General features: G+C 45.3%; 1 protein-coding gene across 4 annotated transcripts in view; it reads left to right on the top strand.

Moving 5' to 3' along the window:
* The window catches only part of STRBP (spermatid perinuclear RNA binding protein), a 143,944-nt gene that overhangs the window by 116,593 nt on the left and 3,102 nt on the right, over positions 1-24,249 (top strand). For 2 of the 4 annotated variants that reach the window (XM_032306360.1, XM_032306361.1), the window contains exons 14-18: positions 1,053-1,187; positions 1,388-1,528; positions 4,382-4,505; positions 8,773-8,817; positions 11,419-12,063. In XM_032306360.1, coding sequence (XP_032162251.1) covers positions 1,053-1,187; positions 1,388-1,528; positions 4,382-4,505; positions 8,773-8,817; positions 11,419-11,495 — 522 coding nt within the window. In that variant the 3' untranslated portion in view covers positions 11,496-12,063. Of the gene's footprint in view, positions 1-1,052; positions 1,188-1,387; positions 1,529-4,381; positions 4,506-8,772; positions 8,818-11,418; positions 12,064-14,772; positions 15,829-24,249 lie in introns of those variants that run through there. The other 2 variants (XR_004277245.1, XM_032306363.1) reach the window with 2 other exon arrangements.

The raw sequence follows: 24,249 nt of genomic DNA on the forward strand, positions 1-24,249 counted from the left end.
TTAATCCTTCTTCTAGTCAGTTCTTTCTGCCACTCCTGTCATGACTTTTCTATAACACAAATCTAACCCTGAATTTTCTAGATTAAAGTCCCTCTGTGGCTTCCCATAATTCATACAAAGGCAAAGCTCATTTGCATGGCATGCAAAGTCCTTTATGAATTGGCGCCATCAAGGGCATTTCTAGACAGGTCCTACCTTCCTGTGCTCACTCCCTTATACAGCCAAACTGTGCTTCTTGCCATTGCCCGAACAGATGTTCTTTTCTTCTGTTGGGCCTTTCCATGGCTATTTCTTCTGTCAAGATTGCCCTTCTCCTTAGTTTCCACCTCTTTAAGGTTTAAGCTCAGATTTGAATGTCACTTCCAGGAAAACTATCCTGATTGCCCTAGAAAATGAGTGCTGCTTCTCTGTTTCCATAACATACATCTGTTCTATAAAATACACTGTTTTACAGTGATTATGTCTGTCCCTCCCACTATACTTTAGCTCCTTTGAGCAAGGAGTGACTGTTTTTATTCTTATTTTTAAATTTCAGAATCCAGAGTCTGTAGCCTACTGTTTTTACCTTAGGTGCCCGTAAGTCTCTTTTGAGAGAACTGAGAGCTGTGTAGGAACACTTTTTTCCCATTTCCCAAACTGAGTTATTTCTTCATAACCCTCAAGATGAAAATCAGTGAATACTCAGGTGTCAGGTGAATCTCAACTGTTTGTCCACTTTGTTAGTCCTTTAAAGTTTTATTCTTAGATCATGAACACCACGGAGCAGATCCTAGAGTACCATGTAATGGCGAGGCCACATTGCTCTTGAACAGTATTGAGACTGCCTGGCTTTAGGGGCAGGCTGGCTGGATGACTGACTGCCATGTTTGTTGCTTACGGAGTTTCTATACCTTTAACGATATTTTGTCATTTTGTATGTAGAGGTGATCACATCCTAATCTATAAATGCTTAAAGTGTAATTTTTGAGCCTCTTTTCAAGCAAAACATAGTATAATTATATCAATAAGAAATTTAATACTTTAAAATCTTACTTGGTTGAACCTCCTTTTAGGTCAGAACTCAGGGCCCTATCCTCACAGCAAGTGGCAAAAATCCTGTCATGGAGCTCAATGAAAAAAGAAGAGGTCTTAAGTATGAACTCATCTCGGAGACTGGTGGAAGCCATGACAAACGCTTTGTAATGGAGGTGTGTATCTACATTCAAGCCCACCGTGCTTTCCCTCACAGACATAGGCTGTCCTTGGTTATATGTAAAAAAGTTTGAGTCTGAGTTAATTCTTGTGGCACTATTTGACTTTTGGTGTTTTCTGTGTTGTGATACATTTAAATTAAAACTACACAGAGGAATTGCATGGGATAATTGCAGAGATTTGTTCTTGATTTTAGGTAGAAGTAGATGGACAGAAATTCAGAGGTGCAGGTCCAAATAAGAAAGTGGCAAAGGCAAGTGCAGCTTTAGCTGCCCTGGAGAAGCTGTTTTCTGGACCCAATGCAGCAAATAATAAGAAAAAGAAGATTATCCCTCAGGTATGAGTTACCAAAATTAAATTTCCTTTTCTGTTCTTGGTGCCACTTTAGCTTTTCCTGAAGTTGTTTCTTTTTCTTGCATTTGGCCTTTTCTTTGCGTTTGGTTCTAGTAGACATGAGCTTGATTTGTGTGGACTCACTCTGCTCCCACCAGATTGTTACTTCCTGACTACTTTGGGTTTCTTTGGGTTAGATCATGAATACTGTAATATTCCCTGTTCTGTGGTCTTCATAGGCAAATTATATATTAAAAAGAAGGTATTAGCATTATTTGGGGCCTTCCAGTCACTCTTGGTCAGGTCGAGCCTTGAGGGATCTGGACTTGTAATGAGGTGTTAGTATCTGTTTAGGGAAACTGCCGAGAGTGTAGGGGCTCACTTTCATCAGAGTCTGAAGATGCACTTCCATTTCCTTTCCAGTTTTGTCCTTTTGCATTACTTATTTTGTGTTTTTCTTTGGGGGTGCCACAGTAAAACTTCGCCTGATACAGCTTCTGTTCATTCCTGACATGGACAGGTCAGTCCTGCTGAAGGCCCAGGACTGTAGAAAGTCTTTAGGAAAGATGGGCTCCTAATTACATGCTTTTGGACAACAGAGTCTTCATTCATTTATGCATTCAAAAATATTTTCTAGTCGTATACTATGTGCTTGATTATGAGGGCAAAAGAGATACATTGTTAAATATAAGATAGTTCTCTCCCCGGTGGAGAGTGCTGGGGCAATAATGTCTGAATGGAGGATGTGGTGGAAATGAGTGGGTTAAAAATGTTTAGACTAATGGAGGAAGATTACTTAAGATTCTGAACGAAACAGTTTGTTTAGTTTCTTTTACATAAGCTGAGTGCAACTCTGGCTAGAGTTGATCTTGTTTTATAGATGAGGATATGAGGCCTGAAGAGATGCAGACGCCGCCCGTAGTGCCACAGCTAACTGGTTCTTCTCCTTCCAAAGACCGTGGGCATTCTGTTGCGTATTATAGCCATCTTAGACATTTGTCTTGTCTTGTACTTATTGTAATAAACATTGCTTACATTCTAGGATTCAAAATATAACCAAGGATAACTTTTATTGAGATGAAATACAAATAAAGCGTTTAAATTGCCCTGATACACATTCGGAGAGAGAAGAATTGGTTTATTTCCCTAAAACCTTCCAGGAAATGTGCTAAATTAGTAGAAAGATAATTGTTGCCTTGTTTGTTTTAGTGTTTTTTACCATGAGTTACATCTTGTATTGGGTCAGTTAATGTTAGAGTTTAGAAAGCGAGTGCAAATACTTACTAGGTACTAGTTAAGTTTGGTTCTAGTAGACATGAGTTTGATTTGTGTGAAGTCACTTGGCTCCCACCAGATTGTTACTTCCTGACTATTTGGACTAAACTGTGTTTAAAAAAAAAAAATTTTTCTACATGAGGTTCACCCATTTTTAGAAATTTTCCATACTAGAAGCTCTAAAACTCTTGTGTTCAATATGCTTGACAGCCAGGAGGCAGTCTATTTTGGATGTGTGGGTTGCATTTTCTCCCCCGAGCCAAACAGAAAAATGGCTGTTCCCTGTGCATGATCCATTTGACCTTGAAACTGTCTTCTCCCCAGTTATGCTGGTGGTAGAGGTGTTCTCATGAGAAATAAAAGATGATGGCTTTTCAGCACGAGATAAATGTGTGTATGCTCTGAATGTTTAAGCGGTTCGAGATGCCGTTGACTTTATTCCACTGTGAGCTCTGAGGCTCTGCACCTTGGTTATAGGAGGGAATTGTGGTAGTTTTTTGAGTTTTTGTTGTGTCTTTTTTTTTTTTTTAAAGATTTTGTTTATTTTTTTGACAGAGAGAGACAGACAATGAGAGAGGGAACACAAGCAAAGGGACAGTGGGAGAGGGAGAAGCAGGCTTCCCGCAGAGTGGGGAGCCCACTACGGGGCTCGATCCCAAGACCCTGGGATCATGACCTGAGCCGAAGGCAGACACTTCATGACTGAGCCACCCACATGCCCCTGTTGTGTCTTTATATTAAAAAAATAAATATAACATTTCATTGAAAACTAGGTGTTCTTGGTTTTCTTAAAATTTACGTTTTGGAAAGGGATGTTTTAGCAGCTCTCTGTTCCGTTTATCCTTCTCTAGTCTGCTGTTCAGAGTTTGCTGTTTTCTCAATGGCCTTTTCTCCTCTGAAGTAAAACAAAGAGGATCTCATTATCCTCATTGTATAATTAGTGGTAGACTCTGACAGACATAGAGATTTATGATTTTACCAGAGTCCCATGGCATTTTAGAGCAAGAGGGCACTTTAGAGGCAGTGTTTATCTAATGATTGGTACAGGTCTGTACACATACGCACATACACGTAGAGCAGAAGATGTAGACACAAATCACATGACTTTTCTGGGAGTTTTCATTTTTGGTCTTCCTTCATAGTTCTGTTTTTTTTTAAACTCCACTCAGGTTCACAGATAATTCTTGGTGGTTGGTTCTGTAGTTTTTGTCTCTGGGAGGAGAATTCAGTGGATTTTAGACCTGGGTATCAAGTGTCTGTGATTACTTGAGTTAGGCCTGAAATACAACAGATGTAATTTGACTACTGAAATTTGTGTGTAGAAAATGAACTCTTTCTGAGTAACCCTTAAGTGAAAGGAGAAGTTATTTGCATACTTTTATGTGCCCGAATGTTCTTCAGAACAGCTCTGTAAAGTAGGTGTCGTTTTTATTTTACAGATGATAAATTAAAGGTTCAAGGTCATAGATGACTCACTGACTCATCTACAGGCTCAAGTTTCTCATATAGGTTGTGCATTAGAGGGATGGTGGGATGTTGGTTCTTATTTCTCTCAGTAATGAAAATCTGTTATTTTTAACAGGCAAAGGGTGTTGTGAATACAGCTGTATCTGCAGCAGTCCAAGCTGTTCGGGGCAGAGGAAGAGGAACTCTAACAAGGGGAGCTTTTGTTGGGGCTACAGCTGCTCCTGGCTACATAGCTCCAGGTAGAGTATAGCCTGTAAGAGGTCTGCCTCCTCGTCGGGACCAGACTTTGAAGAACAGCATGTATTTTCTTCTCCAGGGTTAACGCGATCCCTGGAAACATAACATAGGTGTAAGATGGGTGTGCATGGACGTTCAGAAGAAGAGAAGCTACAGAATATCACAGAGTCCAGGTTTTCTCCTGGAATCTGCTCAGTGACTGGAGGCATCCTGGAGGGAGGTGACAGAGGAGGAATATTACATTTGGTTGAGGGGACGTGTTTTGACAATGAGGAAGCTAATAAATACTCCACAGATTGAGGAGTGCACATGTGCGAGCGGGGTGCATTCAGCGGGAGGTGGAGGGTGGGAGGGTGTGACAGGAGAGGAAGAAGGCTGCGGAGAGACTCCCTCACTGGGGTGTAGCCTAGCAGTAACAGCGTTTCTTGAACTCGGTGTGTGGGATCCAGCGAGGGTCTACAGAAGTGTAAAAAGAGAAAAAGGGAAACTTATTTATCCAGAGCTTACTATACAACAGATACTTTGCCGTGTATGATTTCATTACTTGTTTTTTAATCTTCACAGTGTTTCCTCAAGTAGAAGTGCTTTCCATTTCCTAGGTGAGGGAACTAAGGTTTAATGAGAGAAGGCAACTAGCTCAGTCTGAGACATAGCAAACAGCAGAGCAGAGATTTGAATGTAGGTGTTTGCAGTTCTAGAGCTTATATTCTTTCCATTTCACCACATGGCTTGAGGGAGATGGGAAAAGATGCCCTCCTTCTGCCTGCTGTTCTGGTACTTACGTCATGTCAGCAGTAGGTGTAGAGCTGTCTCATTCAAGTCAGGTCGTCTGCCATATTGAACGTATGGAACTTTTCACTTAGCAGGTAGACTGCTTATAATTGTTGATTGGGACGAAATTCTCTGAAGGATTGGATCTTATCCCATCATTATTTTTTTATGTAACATTGCTAAGAAGTTCACTTAGATTGTGTATGTGTTTTCTTCTCCCTCTCTCCCTCCCTCCCTCTCTTTCTTTCTTTAAGAAAGAGAATAGGCTATTCGGGAAGTTCTGTGGGTTATATGGTTTTGGGATTATACTGGTAGGAGTTGATCCCTCAAAGATGTGTCCTATAATGAATATATTCGCTCACTGAAGTAACATGTGCCTGCTTCGGGATTTTACTGTTGTGCAGCTTATGATCTTAAGGTGAGACAGGCTGATCATATAGTCACAATTATCAACTGAGAAAGTTGTGATGAAGGACAAGGGTATGTTCTGTGAGAGAATTTAATAAGAGAAACTGGGTCTAGGCTTTGGGGCCTGAAGGCCTCCCCCAAAGAAGTGTCACCTGACCTGAGCTTTAGAGAATGAGGAGGCATTAACCTGGAGAAGACTAGGCTGGACAAGTGTTGTACACAGAGGAAGCACACTGCTGGGCCAGGGAACTTGACGGGTGAGAAGGATTAGAGGAATGTCTTCTAGTGTGTGCTTTGGGTGGGGGCTGGTGAGGAGAGAAACGACAGGGACAGGGAGTGATTCGAGCTGAAGCTAGACACTCAACCCAGTCCTAGAGGCCAAGGTGTGGGTTTTGGCCTTAGAATGCTAAGTGTAGTGGAAAGTCGTGAAGGGTTCTAAGGGGAGAGATGACAACATCAGACTTTCCTGTAAAGATCCTCGTCAGTAGTGTGAAGAATGGATTGTAGGTACAGAAGTAGACGTGAGAAGACAAGTTAGAAGGTTCTGAGAAACTCATAGCTCAGGCCAGAGACCGTGCAGGTATCCCCAGGTGTGCGGGGAAGCAGATGGGCGGCAAGAAGCGACCACATTAAGGACAGACTGAGAAGCACAATTAATGGATTTCATGTGGAGAATGAAGAGGAGGGAGGTTTCAAGGATTTCTCCCAGCTTTTTCAGCAAGAGGAACTGGGTCAGTGACTGTGCCGTGTAAGCAGATGGAGAATGCTGAAGGACGAGGAGGTGGGAGGGCGATGGCAGAGGAAGACGTTCATCGTGCTTGATTCTGTTGATAGGCCCCAAATTAAGACACTCTTCAGGGCATCTCACTGTTTCTACTGATAATGAATATTCTTGTGCCTCGTTCGATCATTATTTCAAGAAAGCAGCTTGTATTAATAATAGGCAAGTTATCGAGATGAACTTGCTTGCCTTTGATTACATGTTCAGCGCGGGCTTCCTCTGTCTGAGAGCACCGGCAGTCACCTGGTCATGGATGCTCACCTCCCAGCCATCATCTAGGGGCAGTCATTGGGAAAGGCTGTGTGTGTGTGTGTGTGTGTGTCTGTGCGCGTGGATGCTTGTCTATAGTAGCTTTTCTCTTATGTCATCGCATTGACCTCTGTGAAAGGCCTATCTCGTGAAGCTTTTAAAAATGAAGTTCTTTTATAGCCCAGAGAAGATTCAGGTTAGGTCAGTTAGATTATGAATAGGTTATATGCCATTTGTGGAGTGTATTCTGTGCAGCAGGGACTGTAGTAAGTATTTTTACATACATTATTTAATTACATTCCCCTGCCAACTCAGTTACAGAGTGGTGACATAGCAGGCACAAAGTCACCTTGCCTAGTGATAGTGAAGTCGGGGTTCAAACCATACAGCCTGATCAGTGACCAGCTTAGTGGTTGTAGTTTTCTCTCTCTTTAAGGAGGTTTTGGTTAAACCCTTAAAACTGTAACCTTAGTCATCCAGCTGGCTACGTTTTCCTGGAATAGATGTGATATGCAAACTTTTTAAAGTATTAATTTCTCTCTTGGCCTCAGTTCCTACTGCATATTTCCTGCTGCTTCTTTTAGCTGCATCGTATCCTCTTGAAATCTAGGGTTCAGGGAGCACTAAAGACTCCAATTAAGACTAAAGACTAAGGCTACATTGTATTATGCCCAGTTTTATGTGACTTAAGTATAGACTAAAAAGTGAAAATTTCCATCTCTCAGGAATTGTTTCTCTTAGTCCCTGAAAGCAGTTTACTTATTCAGCATACATTTGAGTGTTTTGCTTCAAGCAAGAGATTTGGGCCCGGGCATTTGAAGGTGACTAGCATGTGCCCTGCTGAATGCTTGGAAAGTCATATGGGGTAGGAACGAACGTTTGCATCAACACTGTGCGCTGTGATGCAAGCTGTAACATTGCGGAGGGAGGGGCGCAGAGGAGCAAACAGCAAACCCAGGAGACTTCACAGAGGAGGTGATACTTGGTCCTGATCTACAGGATGTGTTGCAGTTGGGCAGCTAGAGAAGAAGAAAAAAGTCCTTGCAAGCAGCAGAAAGGATTATAGAAAAAGGGCTTGTAATGTTAAAAAGGCTTGATTTGTTTTAGGTACAGTGTGAAGGGCCCATGTAGATTTCGTTCTGTTTTAGAACCCAATTTTCTCTAAAGATTTACCCAAGCAATTTAGTATTTATATTTTTAAAGTTGTTTTATTGGAAGATTAAACATTATGGCTTCTATTAGCACTGTATTTCTAATCCCTACAACACTAGATAAAGTAGCTTAGAAGAGTTTTCATTTTACAGGCATGCAAAGGCAACTCAGAAATTACATGTTTAAGGACATATAAGAAACCAGTTCCAGAACAGATTGGCTCAAAAGCTTCACTGTTCTTCAGATGGATAATATGAGCCTTTCTCATAGGCACCAGAGGTTAATGTCAGTTTGGTCAATTTTACTGAGAGACTGAGCTGGGATCAGGAAGTCAGATACCAGGAGACATGGACCTTGTCCCCAAGCCCACAACCCGATCCACATGCCCGTTCAGCAGCACTTGAGGCCTCAGCCTGTCCTGTCACTATTTTCTGAAGAGACCTGGGAAGTTCTGCTTTCCAGCTTTAAAGAAATTGGTTAACTTGAGTGATTGTAAGTTCAGGGAGAGGAGACAACTTTGTTCAACAGATTATATTTAGTGAGTGGTTAGTATGTGCCAGACCTTCTGCTAAGTTGACGTGGTAAAAAAAATGTCTAAGACTTGGTGTCTGTCACTCCAGTAGGGACACAGACAAGGAGTCGATAATTATAACACAGTGTCATAAGTGCAAAGAGAAAGACAGGGTATTCTGGTACGTCAGGAGAACCTTGTAGGTCATGGGGGAAAGCTTCCATGTTAAGCAGGAATGGAGGGTTCGGCCATTCTGGGAATAGTTCTCATTCAACCAACATCTGGAAGAAGTCCTCAGGGCGCAAGGTGCTGGGCCAGGCAGTACTGGTGAATGGGGCCAGTACCGATTGGTTGTCCTTTGCTCTGAACTGATCTGCTTTCTTCTTCTTTGCACTAGGCTATGGAGCACCGTATGGTTACAGCACAGCTGCCCCTGCCTATGGTATGTACACCATCTTTCTTATTTCTCCTCTTAGCAATGCTGTCACAGCAATCTAAAGCACAGTTTGTGTCCAGGGTTTCTTTAAATGAATCGGAGGATCTCAGACCTGTTCATTCTAGTGACCCAACTTAAATTCCCTTTGAAAACGCCACAACCTTGTGGTTCTTGGTTTGGTTGGAGTTGCTCTTCTCTCTGCTTTGCCTGATTGAAGGACTGCTTGTTCTAATTGCCTGTTTCTGACCATATTGAAATTAAATATTTTAAGTAGTTCTTCTTACAGCCAACTGATACTCCATTCAAAGGCTACTGAAGGGCCATACCCGGTTTCCAGCTTGACTGCTCGCCGGTTACATGGCTGCATTGAAGTTTCTGGCTTGAAACCGTCTGGTGACTTGAGTTAGGGTTAGGAAATACTCACTTCAAATTTGTAGCCATTGTCCTTTTTCACAAATTTTGCTTTAGAGGTGGTATAAATGGGCCCTAGCCTGGTGACGCGTGTCACCGGCAGTGTCACTGAAGTGCTTCCCGCCCAGAGTCGGTGGTACATGTTACAAAATCATAGGAGTGTCTCCTCTCCCTCCAAAAATAAAAAATGAAAGCATATGCAGAAATGAATCTTAGTGGCCCTTTGGATAACTTTTGAATGAGGTTTATGTGGCAATGGAGGCAGTAGGTTTGGAGTCAGTGATATGCCCTTTTAGACATTTTCTCTAACTCAGGCGCTACATGTTCCAGGTCAGCCATCTGCAGGATGTTTGCCATTGAGAGAAGAAGAGAGTGTGTGTGCGCACTAGCGTGAGTGTGTGCTTGTGCATGTGTGAGTGCGTATCGGTGCGACCCTGGGCTCGGCGTGCACGTGCACTTTGGGGAAGGACCTTGAATGTCCCACTCCTTGTGGTGTTAGTCCTCCACACAAGCCTCAGGACCCTTCATAATGCTTTTTCTCTTCATGCATCAGCTTTTCCCTTTTTGTTCAGATGAAAAGGTTGGGTCCTTAAAACACTGCTAAGTGGAAGCTTCATTTGATTTCATAACTGTAAAAATAAAGAGAAAATGAACAGTTTGACCACTTTCCCCATTAGGATAGTCTGGGAAAATGTGGGGAAGCTGCAAGGGTCAAACAGTTGGGGTGAGTCTTCTCTATGGCAATATGCGAAGTCTGGGGTTTCATCCTTCACCTGAATGTCTCCTCTGGAACGCTCAGGTTTGGTCCCCAGGTCCCCAGATGTGGGGTGACTAGGAATTGAGAACTCCTTGAGAAAATGTTTTTACCCAGAATTTCCTCTAAATTCAAATTCTCTAGCTCCTTTTGTTTTGGCCATTTGCTTTTACCATGCAGCCAACTTCTGGGTACCCTGACCACCTCCTCCCTCCTGTGAATTAGGTCTGGGCAGTTGATCCGAATACATTTTGGCTCACTGGTCCCATTGTGGTGTGTCTTGTGTGCGCGCCAGTGCACCTGCCTCCTAGGGCCGGTTGTCAATTCCGTGTCTTTCGTCCAGACATTGTAAATCTCACGTTCTTTAGTACAGTTTACTAGGGCTGAATTTTTTCTCTTTAAAACATGGGTATGTCTGGGCTTTAAGCTGCATTCATGTCTTTCCTCGGTCTTTTTAATTTTTCTCTCTTGTTCTTCCCTTTCCTCTAACATTGTACTTTCACCCTGCGGCCTCTGAGCCCCCACTTCAGAAGGCTCCTCCCTTCCATGTGCCATATAACTGACTTCCAAAGCTGGTGAAATTTGATGCCCCCATTTTTCACATAAAAGATTTGGTTTTTAAATGTTACTGTGATGCCAACCTACTAAAACAATGCTTTATTTTGGCTGTAAGGTAAATATGTCTTTTGGCCTTTGTAAAGCTGTTGCATGTGGGGTAATTTCCCTCTGATCATCTGGTGCTCTTGAATACCTGCTGTTGCTGCTTTGTGATTTCTCCGTAGGTTAAAGACTAGACTAGAGACAGGAGCAGATTTCAAATCATGCTTGAGTATGCAGAAGTTTGTGAGGCCACAAGAACTCGTTTATTACAAAATTAAGAAAGTAGTTAATCTTTCCAGATTTGCCATGCCAATACCCGCGGCAGCCATTAAGAAGATAAAACACCCGGTCGCGACTCCAGTTGGAGCTGTGTTTCCGGGGAGCGGAGGCCTGCACAGAAAGCTGTGCTTTGAGTCTTGACAGTCATCCCTGTTTCTCCTACAATGTGTGATGCGCCAAATTGAGAACGATTACGGATTTCTGGAGTCCCTTTAGAATATGTATCAAGAGCGAGCACTGCTTTTGGTATTGAGAATTCATGGCCGCTCACACAAATGAAATTGCTTTCTGAATATCATTCTTCCTGCAACATAGCCATCTTAATTTCGAGTGGAAAATACTAATTATCAAAATATTAGCAATTTCAAAACAGGAGAGGTTTGTGGGTCTCCTCCAAAATGGTTCATGTTGTGCTCGCTTCGGCAGCACATATACAAAATGGTTCATGTTGACTGACTAATCTGGAAAAGGTTAATGATCATTACTGTAAGATTTTTTTTTCCTGAAATTTTTATTGGATTATTAAACTTATTTGGAGTCCTCTCCGTTTCTTCTCTCTGTAGGTTTACCCAAGAGAATGGTTCTGTTGCCCGTTATGAAATTCCCAACATATCCTGTTCCCCACTACTCATTCTTTTAGCAAATGACAGAAGCTAATTCCTATTGAACAACAAACCCAGTACAATACAGAATGTTAGAGAAAAAGCCTTTTTATCCTGCTTTCTTTGAACACATACTTGATCAAAATTATTTGTAAAGAACATCTTTCCTACTTTTTGATTTTAACAAATGCAAATTTAGTTCTCTAAAACTTGAAAACAAACAAAAAAGAAACTAGTTCTGTGAAACGGTACCTCATTTCCGGAAAATAACTTATACCAGCCCTTCTGTTCTAGGGAAATAAGTCTAGCAGTTCAAAGTTTAAGTTTTAAGAGGAGTATCAGATTATGTAAAATTAAATTTGTGAAGGATGTATAGAGTCTCAAACACTGATCACAAATAAACTGCTTTGTTGTAACACAGAGTACTGCCTGGTTCCTGATGCAGTCACTGATTCTTAGCTCTGATCGATATGTATTTGCCCCAGGGCACTTGAATTCGGGCTGTAGTTATTTTTTTTAATACAATAGAGACTTTTCATTTAAACTTTAACTTTGTAAATACTGAAGTGTGTAATTAAAGCCAATAAAATATGGGTTTGAATATTGTTTTAGCTTATTATTTTTGATATGTTTTGGTATCAAATTACAAGGAATTGAAAACTAATAATAACGTAGCCCTAGAAACCCATTCATTTGTAAGGAAACTGCTAAAACAAAGCAAAGGCAATTTGTTAGTCTGAGCCAATCTACTCACTTTGTAAGCCCTTTGTACTGCTGGACAAGGGCATCCCCGTGATAAAGGTATATTCTGTTATCCAAGCATTGCTTCTTAAAATGATGGCACTACCCAGAGATGGGGAAGGAGGAATGTGATTATTTTAGTTTCCTAATTTCCAACTTTTAAAAGAGAATAAATTAATCGACCAATCACCCTCTCTTGTTCTTGTGGCCTTCTTCACTCTGTAAGATACTGTGTTCACTTCCCTGGCTTTTTTCATGCAGATAGAAGATTAGCGATTTTTCTGGGATTCATTGAAAGGTCTCTTTTCCTCTTCAATTACATCAGAATCTAAAGCAGCAACAGGGTCCCCATAAAACTTGCTCTTCGATCGTCCCAGTTCTTGTTGAGTGCTGCTGTGAAAAGTGACAGGTTTCAGCCATGGGTCAGCATTTATTTTTAAGTTTTTCTTAAAATTTATCTGATTAAGCTGGTGAAATATGATCAGTCAGTAACATTGTGCTGTCCTATAAAGGGTGCAGACCTGAGCCTTCCCCTGCATTCTCGCCTTGTTTGGAGAGCCGATGATGTTACTAGAAGGTAATGGTTTCATTAAGGTACTCACCCCCATGAAGGCACCAGTGTGGTCCCATGTCGAGATTTCTAAGTTGCTGTGTCTTCAAAATGTCTGTTCTTAGTATGAATTAGCTTCCCTCTTCCCTCTTAAATTCTGTTTCTCAGAGCCCAGTAGTGGCCGTTAGTGAGAAGGGGCTTCGCAAAATACAGCAAATTTATGTACCAGATTTCTTTCGGACCACTAAATGAGAATGAGACGGGCAATTTAAAATAAACGTTAGTATCACTTCTCAGATGTGGATTTATTACACAGTGGCTTGTTACTTCTGCTCCTTGACCTTTAGTCTTTATTAGTGGTGGGTGATACTTTAATAAAACCTCATCACTTGCTAGAAATAGCTGTGAACTTACCATTCTCATCCTGTGCATTAGTGGCTAGACATAAACCTGAGGGCCCATTGCAGCTGGGATTTTCATGTTTCATTGATTCATTTTGCTGACCTATGGATGAAACAGAGCCATCACTGAGAAGAAAAAGCATGGCTGGTAGTGTCCAGTTTTTATTAATTCAATATTTACAATAGTCCTCTCTGTGTTTGGAATATTATTAATTGGCAGCCGCAGCCGGATTGTTACTTGAAATTGATTGTCAAATTTGCATTCCAAGTTGGAATCTCTCTGGAGATTTCTCTTTAGAAAATTCTTTTGAAGTAGCTGACTCAGCTTCATAATTTAACCCCTCTATGATGGTGCAAAGGGAGCTGTGCTGTTTTCCAACATGATGGCAGTCATTTCAAATGGTTTCTACCAAGTCTTTTTTTTTTTTTTTAATTTTGTTGTTTGTTGGAAGTTACTAACCATGTTGTAAACCTGCCCAGTTGCTGCAAACTTTTACATTTCTCTGCTTTACTTAAAATAATTGAGCTGTCAGTCCTTTGTTAGAAGTGGTAACCATGCAAGTTCAACTGTTGAAATTTTGTAATGAATTAAGTGTCCCCCTCCCCCCCTTCTGCCCTCCCCACCCCTCCATTTTGTAATGAAAATTCCACTTACAGCTGAAAGAGCAGAGAAATATAAATGAAGCTCTTGGCTTCACCCAATTCTGTGACATTAACACCAAGTGTTGCTTCTCTGCTCTTTTCTCCACTGTAGGCGGTCTTTTCATTGACAGCCCCTATTGCCAGCCTCTGAGCGTCGCGCCACTTATTATTCACTTGGGCCCTCAAGATTTCTTCTCTGACTTCTAGAACCATCAGGTTGTCTGGCTTGAAATGGCAATTTCTGTCTTGGTCTTAAGAGCATTGTGACCCCCTGAGGCTTTCCAGCTTTCAGATACACCACTCTGACACCTTCTTTTGGAAAGCAATGACTGAGCATTTTAAAGAAGAGCAATACTTTATTCAAAGCCACGGTGTCTGTTTTAAAACTTTTCCTTTGGGAACCTAGCAATATGTACTTAACCCCTCCTAGAGTAGTCTCTTGTCAGGGAGTTTACAGACCAATGTAGAACTTCGACTCCGTGTGTGAGCTGTGCTATCTCCCGACAGTTTTTAGACTTTTGTAGCACATAAATTGGGTAGTTGCATTCCTGACTGCGTCAGTTAGCGCTATTATAATTTCTCAGAGATAGGGGTCCTCCTTGAAGCCATATTCTTTGCATGGGGGCTGGCGCCCAGCCAGGGCTGTGGCCTGCAGCCCCGGTCTCTTCCGGCTGCAGGACCACCTCCTCTCTTGTGCAAGGTATTTGGTCTAGTAGATTCCCAACATACCTCATGCTGACTAGATGCAGTGCATGGTGCGTGCAGCAAGGGGTCCCGAGTCGTTTGTAGTCTCTCTGAAACCGTTAACCTGGGAACAAACCACTGATAGATTTTTCTGCTATTAGCCTTTCCTTCTTTTTTTAAAATTCGGGTGAATGTTTGAAAATCATGAATCAGTCAGTCACCGTTATTAATTGAAGAGCTGGGAATACCTCGTTAATGTATTTTTAAAACTGGTGTTGGACCCTCTGTGTATTTCAGGTTAATACTTTTAAGCAGTTTTCAGCACGTTTATCTCACTTTATTCTCGTTCTCCTCGGACCTTCGTAGCCATATCACTTGTATAAAATAGGCTGAGATCTAGTGACTGTAAGCTGTGGTCTCAGTAAACAAAGGTAAGCTCTTTTATTTTCTGATTAAAGAGAAAAATAACTAAAAGTCAATGAACACAACGTGCATATATGACAATCATACAGGATGTATTTGATCTCTTAGGTCTTATGTCATCATATTACCTTTAAAATTTTTATGATCTAAATGTAAAATAGTTATTTTCAGCGTTTGTTTTAATACCCTTGTAATTACTTTTTATTCAAGAGAGACATTTCACTTTTACGAGTTAAATGTGTATATGTGTGTAGAAACTTACGATATTACATGTATGTGAATTACACACATGGAGCTGTTTAAATAAAAGAATTTGGTGGTGGGAAGAGTTCACCTAAGAAGACTTTAACGTCAGGGCACTCTTTTGGCCAAAGTGCTGGAATTTTATAAGCCGTGAGGTTGGTAACATTGCCGGTAGGACCCATTTATGCGTAGCTGTTACACAAACGGAGGATCAAAGTGCCAATTTCTCAAGGAGAGAAATTTTTCTGAGAAATGAAAATCTCTGATCTGTGTTGTATGCCCTAATACAACAGCAGCAAGAAGCCATAAAAAGAAAAAGCAATAGAAAACAATCAAAAAAACCCAAAATATTAAGGTAACTATGGAAGAATATGTAATTAACTGAGTTAAGCTATTTGCAGAACCAACTTTTGGCAAGACTCAGAATGGTAAATACCCAGTCTGCAGAGACCAAATAGACGGAAGGCAGTTCTTCTACCTGCCTCTTCCAGGTTAGGCAGCTAGACGATTGGTTTCCCACCTGACTCAGCCATCGTGGGGTTCATTTAAAAGATGGGAGGGTTAGGCCAAATATTTTAGTAAGGGTCTGCTTCATTTAGTGTGTCCCACAAATACATTTCACATGTGTTAGATGTTCTTTGCTGAGGCCATATTTGATATATAGAGATTAAAATGAATTTCATGTTTTATATGTCTCTAAGTAGCAGTTTTCTTGTTAATACTAACTTTGAAGGTTGCTGGAACATTGTTTTCCCCGTACAAAATCTGTCTTACGTCGAATGTGGTTTTGGCATCTATAGACGATTGTATGAGGTCTAGCTGACTAGTACTACATACATTCCAGTCCTTATCGAGCAGCCGAGGTGCCCGTGATGTGCCAGGTCCTTCTCTGGGTACTAGCGAAACAGTGTCTCTGCCCAGTGAAAACATTTCAAGTTTGAGAGTCTTCTTGTTAGTGGAATTGGGCCGATTATAAACTTCCTAGGTTGGGAGACAAATGATGCATTAGCAGTGTCAAAAGATAATTAACTTGGTTAGTAGTTTATAAATTATTTAATAATGTAGGCCCTCTGATATCACTAAACTGGCCATCATTTGGAAATCCACTCATTTTAAATATTTCCCTGGCAGTTTTGAGAGCCTGAAACCAACTCTGATTTATGTTCATGGACCTCTCTCCAAGTAAGTGAATGGAATGAAATGAAGAGCAAATATTCCAGTCCTTTAAAGCAGTTTTATTTATTTATTTGATAGACAGAGAGAGATCACAAGTAGGCAGAGGCAGGCAGAGAGAGAGGGGGAAGCAGGCTCTCCGCTGAGCAGAGAGCCCGATGTGGGGCTCGATCCCAGGACCCTGAGATCATGACCTGAGCCGAAGGCAGAGGCTTAACCCACAAAACCACCCAGGCGCCCTATTCCAGTCCTTTAAAGCAGTGTTTATAGTATAGCAGAGACCAGAGTGGTTGCTTTAAACACTGACACCATTTTTTCGATGACAAGTGAGGGGAATTTTACCCTTATAATCATCATTCATTATAACTTACCTGTTTGTTAGATTTCTTTAATAACTGCAGTGGAGGCAAATCTTCAGTAGGGAGGGGAATGAACTAAGATTTGCAGATGCGCCCCACCCATGCACCCCAGATTTCTAGCAATCCAGAGCCAGAGGAACTAGGGACATTAGGAGCAGTTAAAGCTGAAAACGAGCTGCCCTGTGAATGGTCCTCCTGTACCTCCCACTCAGCACAGGCTTGTGCGTCCTGGGGGCGGTGGGGTTAGGGGGAGCAGGGGGCAGGGTCTCTTTGAAGTCCTCAGAGCAAGAAATGTCCTGCTGTATTTGTACTTGCAAACGATAAGGATCTGATGCCCTGCAGTGACCAGAGGTTTCTCAGTGTTACCAGGAGGCCTGGAAGGGAGACAGGTAGCGAGCGAGTAACGGCCAGAGTTAAGTAACTGCCTCCTGCCAGGACGCGGTGCAGCACGGATGTCTCCAGCGGGAGCGTACGGAGCGCACGCTAGTACTTACGTAAGAAGCTTTCTCTTCCCTTCCTCATCCCATCTTCCAGAAAGACGCTTTCAAGAACTGAAGTTGAGTTAGCTGTAAGAATAGATATCCTTTCCCACATTATCATTTTAGGTAGGAGCTAACAGCTTCCATTGATACTTGATGCAGTGATCTTTGGAGATTTTTAAAAAATAGCTCCATACTGCAAATTAGGTTATGTAAGCTTTACAGCATAGCTAGAAATAGGGGGTAGAAACCATGTGGGAATCTGGGCCAAAGCATTTCTCTCCCTCCAGCAAATTCCCATGAGGCTTGGGGATTAGATGAGTTAATTCACGTAAGTGAATTAGTGGCATAGTACCTGGTGCACAGTAAGTACTCAGGAAATGTTGACAGTTCCTATCACGGCTGGCTGAAGGGACAGAAGGTATGTGAGGGAGGCAGCAAGACTGTGCCGGCAGGTAGGGGAGAAGCCAGTGCGTGGCCTGCTCAGGGGGAGCTGCCTTGGTTCCTTGGTATTTATAGGTTTGGGGTGCTCCCACACTTTGAGAGAGGACTCCTGGCATCTGGGGACTAAACAGGAAGCATAAAGCAAACACTTAGCGGGAGAGGTAGTGTGGGGAGGTCGCTGCAGATCCGTGAAAATGCTCGCGTTTCTGTGGTGGTGGTGAAATGACTGGCCGGTCTCCTGCCAGGGAGTTGGAAATACTTGCTTGGGGCTGTAAGTGTGCTTAGAACTTCAAAAGGGCTGAGCTTAGAATATCAACCTGCTGATTCCAGCTTTCTTCCCAGTGCATTAATAAGAACAAGGGGTGTGTGATTGCAGCGAGCATGGGAAGCCAACATCCAGAGCTCGCCAGTGTTTGGCAGGTAGAAAGCAAGTTGTTATAAACCACAGAAAGAGGAGCCTGGGTGGCATGCCTTGAAGGCCACTGACTTCTCTAGAAGTCAGTCTGGCAGGCCGATGCTTCTCTGCACAGCATTCCTGCAGCGTCTCTCTCCCAGTCTGCTTTAGCGCTTTGGAACAAATTGGCACTCGTCACCACATGAGGCCTCCCGTGTGTGTGAATCTTAGAAAAAACACGTCTGCCTGTCCATCCATCTCTTTCTCTTTTTGGAAAAGGAAAGACCGGTAGATGGTCAGACGGGCGGCGTCGGTTATACAGCTCCCGGCCTCTTTCTGTGCAGGCTTTGGTTGCCCCGAGGGAGGGAGGGTGGGAGCGTGCGGCCCTGTCCGTGAGCAGGTGGTACTGAACGCTGGGTGGGGATTACACACTGAGTTCTCTCTTTTTTTTTTAGGTTGAATTCTGTGATGCTCTAAGTTTATAAAAACTGTATAGACAGGGATTGAGCATTACCTTTAAAGGTAAATAAGATAGACTTGCATGATAGTCAAGAGGGGTTTTTTTTTTCTTCTAATTGTACCAAAGGCATTTATTGTTTGCAATGGTAAGTGCAAGAGGAGGGGCCTCAACAGCCCCCAGCTCCAGGGGAAACTCCAAAGACCTACTCTCTCACTGTAGCCCCAAAGCGGAAGGCTTTTCTTGAACCCAAGAGATACTCATAACTAATGTCCTGGCAGAAGCCACTGCGTTCCACAGCTGTGGCTGTTTTGGAGGAATCCCTGCCTCACTGAGCCAAGGTTGAGGGAGGGCCTTTCTTTTCTATTTTCTTTCCTCCTCTCCCCTGCCACCACCCCTTCCGCCTTGACCAGTCAGTTTTAACTTGGTCCTTCTAAGGAGGGTCTTGGTCTTTACTTGGCAGAATTTTGCCTTTTCTGCAAACTGTGCTGCCTTTACTGGGGCGGGGGATTGGGGGGAGTCATCTGCCCAGGCAGCTTAAGGGAGACTGGTTAGCGCGTCCCAGCGGGAGATGTATGAAGGTACCTCCTTGGCTGCTTCTGGTCCACAGGAGGTAACATTAGCCTGGCTGCGGAGCGGGTGTTCTCTTAGCACTGCTCTCAGTCTTGGTCTGATTTCACCTGCCTGGATCCTGCGGAAGGTTGGGATGAATGGTCTCCACCTAATGTTTTATAATCTCCACGCTAAATGTTTTCAGGGAATGAAGCCAATAATAGCCTTCCGTTTAAGTTATTTTGGGCTGGGGGCAGCGGTAGATTGAAGGAACAGAAGAAAAGGAAGAAATGCTCAAATACTCTCTTGTGTGGGCCAGGCACTCGGACATTCTTCTCCAACAAGCTTCTTGGAGGTAGGATTCTTATTTTACAGCAGAAGAGACCGAGGCTCAGAGTTAAGCACTAGAGTTTGGAATGAAACCCCACTGTGTTCGATGCTAAAGCCACTTTCCATCACACCATGCACGCAGCGGGCGCGGTCTGGACGAAGGCGAGGGCAGCACCGTGTGGCAGGAAGGGGGTGCGCGGCCAGTGGCCCGGGCCAATCGGGGTCTCTGGGTGCTGAAGCCAGGCTCTCTGACTTGACGTTCTGGACCAGATATCCTGAGCTTTTAGGGCTATTTTCTGTTAGACCAATTGGATAAGGTTGTTTAATAAACTGGAAAGATAGGCTAGAAGACTAAGGTGTGGCTACATTTTAAACAAAGGAAGCTGTTGTACTTCAAGCTTGTTTTTCTGTTTGAATATCAACGAGCACTTGAGGTCTTTGCTTGCATTTAGCTAATGGTTTATTGGTAATGGGATTGCTTAGAAGATTTGAGCCTGGTGAGGTTTTGAGTTATGGGGTAAAAGGAAGAGGAGCCCAGGTGCTGGCAGCCCAGGTTTGAGGGGTCCTGGGGGAGTGGCAGGTGGCAGTGGCCTGTCCTGATCAGCAGGACTTTCCCAGTCGAGGCTTCAGGCCAGGCTGCCAGCCTGAAAGTAGCAGGCGGGCCCCCCGCAACCCCAGCTAGGCCGTGATTGGTGATCCCCACTGGGGTGGCTTGGAGGTCTTGTGAGCCACTCGGCCGCCCTTGTCCCTTCTCCCATTGCTACACACCCGGCTGCTGGCTCCTTTGCTGATGATGGCCACTTGGGTCTCTGCCTGGGGATGGAGACCGAATCCTCTCCGGGGCAGAACAGTTCTCCCTCACCACAGGGCATGGTCCTTGGCAGTAGGCCGTTTCTCTGTGCCGTCTGCCATGATGCTGGAGGGGAGCAGGAAGAAGGAACGGTTTTAAACCCAGGTTGCCTGAGTTCCAGAAAAGTGACTTGTGTGTGAGCAGGGTGAGCACCTGTCCCAACGCTCCCTTAGCAGTTCTTTCCCAGGGGCCGCACCGCGTCCTGTGCCGCTCCTGCGGTTTGGAGAAGCTGCAGCGCGGGCTGTCGTTTCCACCATGCGGACCAGGACGCAGAAGCCCACAGACCTCGCCAAGCCACCCAGCTTGTCTGTGGCAAAACCCTGTGGCTCCTAATAAGTGAGTTTTTAACCACACAGAAGAAATAACATGTCTTCCACTGTTTTTGGAGTTAACAGAAGCCCTTTCTTAGAGATGAGATTTAAATGACACCACAATTCTGGGACCCAGAAATGATCTCCTTTTGCAGAGGAGGAAATGGAGGCTTAGCCACAATGACCTGCCCCAAATTACACAGCCCTGCCACCAGCCCAGCTCGGCTCCCCGGCCTGAGAGCACTCACCGTGCGCAGTACTGGTGCTTTGTGTCCCTGCGGGGCGCTGCCGCCTGCCCCGGTAAACCCGCGGGGCTGCCGGTTCCCCTCGGTGCTGTGATGCATTCCACGGACCTCCCTTCCAGCTCCTGGAGTAGATCCCTTGTGGTTGGAAACAAAATAAGCAGAAACCTACGCTCCCCCTCCTTCTTACACCCCCTGCCATGTGGGGAGAAAAGGATCCCGACTTCAGGCTTACTGGTCTGGTTCCCTTGGAGAACTGTTCCTGAGCTCGCCCCGGGCCAGGGGACGGACAGGTTAGCCTCAGCTCCATCTGTTTCGCGCCATCTTTTTTGCTCTGTAACTGGACTCTGCAACCATGTGCAAGTCAGTGATGGCTGTTGGAGACCCCCCAGGGGCCGGTGGGTGGGGGTGCGGGGTGCGGTTAGGGTTGTACTTTGTGTATTCAGCTTCACCGGCATTTTGGCTGTCATCTGTCCCTGCCTAGGCCTTCAGTGTCTGTTCCGACCACAGGAGTCACCCTCACAGTGACATGTGCCCAAGTGCTCTGATGCTGGGGTCTTGTTGGACCCTTCCATTATGGAGACGGTCTTAGAAGTTGCTCAGCTTTCTAACACCCTCATGTCCCTAGAGGCTACATAAGGAAAATATTGTGGACATCTAGGACGTGAGAAACCTCTGGAAGGTGGCACCTGGGGAACTCTGGAAAGCTGAAAGCCCCTCAAAATGAGCTTCACTGAGGTTGAGGAAGGGGAGGACTTATCCCTTTGCTATTTTAAAGGGTTCTGTTTACTTGTATGTGGCTCTAGAAGGGTAAGGATGGTTATAGAAAGCCAGTTGGGCATTTTGGGCTAACGTGTGCTTCCCATGATGACCGGGCTGCCCTGGGAGATTACGTATGGTGAGAAATGGAGCCCATGGTACCAGGAACGTTTAAGCAAGCTGTTGGCATAGTGCAGAGGAATTCCTTCCATGGGATATCAGGTTTGGAAGGAACACTGATGCCTATGGGGACACTTTCGAGAGCACTTCTCCCCTCTTGGACATATGGATTTGTTGAGAAATCTTCACGGTCTCCTGCTGCTGTGTACCAGGCTCTGGTGGGGCAGAAGGAACAGCTGGAGAAAATGGGAGGGTTTTTGGCTCAGACAGCAGAGTAGAAGGTGAGTGTGCTGCCCGAGAGGAGTACACGGGAAGAGAGAGGCGTTGCCCGGGCGTCTGAACAGATCGGAGCCGTCTTCTGTGGTTGGCAAAAACTCTGGCGGGTCTTCCGCTCAGTGCAGGAGCCAGGCCTGTGAGGGCTGAGGACCTGAGCGGCTCTGACTGGAGTGCCAGAGTCTCCCCCCCGGGATGGCCACCCGAGCTGGGTGGGAGTCCACCAGGAGGGTCGTGAGGAGAGCTTTGAAGAAAGGGCTGGTGTGGCAGAGGGGGGGGCTGGAGGGAGGTGGCAGCCCATGGTGTGTGCGGAAAGGGCATGGCCTGGAGCAGCATGAAGTTACTTTCTCATGGGAACTAGGATGGTCAGAAGGGTGGTGACAGATGAGATGTGTAATTTGGAGTCCGTTGGGGGAAGGTCCTGCGTACTGTGCCCTTCAGTGATCATCCTCTTCTAAAATGGTGAGAGAATTCTGGAGGGTTGATTCGGACAGCTGGATGGGGAAGGACCGGAGGTGGGAGGCGGAGGCCGCCACAGATGCAAGAACGGGGTCTGTGCACAGGCCGGGCTCCTCGCCCCCACTGAGTGGGAGGATGGACGTGGTGGCACCCAGGAGGGGGCCAGGGCACCACAGTGTCCTAAGGGTAGTGGGGGGGGGCACTGCCCAAGCACTTCTCCTGGGCCTCTCTTCAGTAGGTCACTGAGAGGACAGTGGTACTTGGGGCCAAGATGGCGAAGGTGGGGGAGGGAGGAAGGTGCTGGCAGGGCAGGGAGTTGACAGGAGAGGGGTGGCAGTGTGGCAAAGGCCATCTCCTTTGGGCTGGGGAGTGGGAGTTCGGTCGGCCCCAGTCCTCGCTGGGTGAGGCGTGAGGCCTCCTGTGCCTTCTGGCAGTAGACAGGCAGGGTTGCACGCGGCCGGTCAGCATCTTTCCCTTTCCTCAAGCGTTCCCACACGTCTGCCCTGCCGGGTTCGCCAGTCAGAGGGAGTGACAAGTACGGGGTGTTCATTCGAGCAGAGGCCTTCTATTTTGTGTGTGTGTTTTTTAAAGCAATGTTTTGGTTTCTTTACCTGGGCAAGGTCTGGAGCTTGGGTTCTTGGCCGCTCAGTCTGGATTTAGCATCTGTGGAACATGGTCTGTAGCTGGTGGGAAGCTGACTGGCTTTACAGAGGGGAAGAACAGCACGTGTGACGTCTGCTCAGGCCTGCCGCCTGGGGCTCGTCCCGGACGGGTGACACGCAGGACCGCAGCGTCGGGTGGGTCTCTGCAGCTGTTGACTTCTGCAGCTCTGCTGGGGATTAAGGTTAAAGAGGCAGCTGCAGTTTTGAACCTTCAGGGCAGAGCTATGAAAGGTTGCAGGTGCACGGAGACGCGGACCCCTGCAGCCTTTGGGGTGGCCAGGACCCCAGGGCCCAGTGTCTCTTAACGACAAGCGGCCTGGCTTTCTGTCCCAGCAGGCCACCTTAGTATCACCTGTGTGCATCCTAATGAGGAAGGCTGTGGGAGCGCGAGAGCAGCCAGAGATGGTGCTACACACAGCGCAGGTGTGACCCCCCCAACTGTACTTAAACAAACCAGCGCAACGCGTAGTGGGCCGTGTTTTGCCAGCCTGTCTTAGACTGTGGAGACCGACTGCTCACCCCTTGGCTTATTCATGATTGGGAACTTCCTTCCTTCTGCTGCCTGGCCTGTCCACGTTCCCGCCAGGGCTTCCTGAGAGCGTCTGTCCTGTGTGAGCGCTGAGGAGGAAAGTGCGGTCCTGGCCCAGAAGGATCATGGGTTTTGAGTGTGTGTGTCGGCGGGAGTGGCGGGGGCGGCGGGTGCATTGACAGGTGACAGCTAAATACAGAGCAGAATGGTGCTCAGGGAAGTCCAAGGTGACAGGGGCCCCGAGGAGAGAAAGGTTAAGGTAAGGGTGAATCAGGAGAGCCATAGGAAGGAAGCTGCTCCGGAGAGGAGAGGGTGTGTGTGTGGAACACCAGGAACCGCGCTGTCACACGGGCACATGGGGCCCAGCCTGGGAAGGGCCCTGAGTGCCGGGCCAAAGAGCGTGGGACCTCGTTCTCCGGGCGCTCGGGAGCCAGGGAGAGGTTGTGTGCAAGATGGTAAACTCATCACAGATGCCTTTTAGATCCATCACTCTTGTCGCAGAAGACCAGATCTGTGGTCACAAATGGTATCTGTATTTCGTCTGGGCTTTTTGGGCAAGAGTTTGGTTAGAGTTGGTATTCAAGTGGGAATGAGAGGACAAGAGACTTGGGTCTTCCTGGCCATTGGCTTTAGGGGGCAGGGAGTACCCCCACTTTGGGCAGGGCTTGATAAAATCCTCCACATCCAGGCTTTTTCGCTCTTGCTGTCCTAAAGA

The sequence above is a fragment of the Mustela erminea genome, chromosome 12 (assembly GCF_009829155.1).
Source record: "Mustela erminea isolate mMusErm1 chromosome 12, mMusErm1.Pri, whole genome shotgun sequence".
Classification (NCBI taxonomy): Eukaryota; Metazoa; Chordata; class Mammalia; order Carnivora; family Mustelidae; genus Mustela; species Mustela erminea.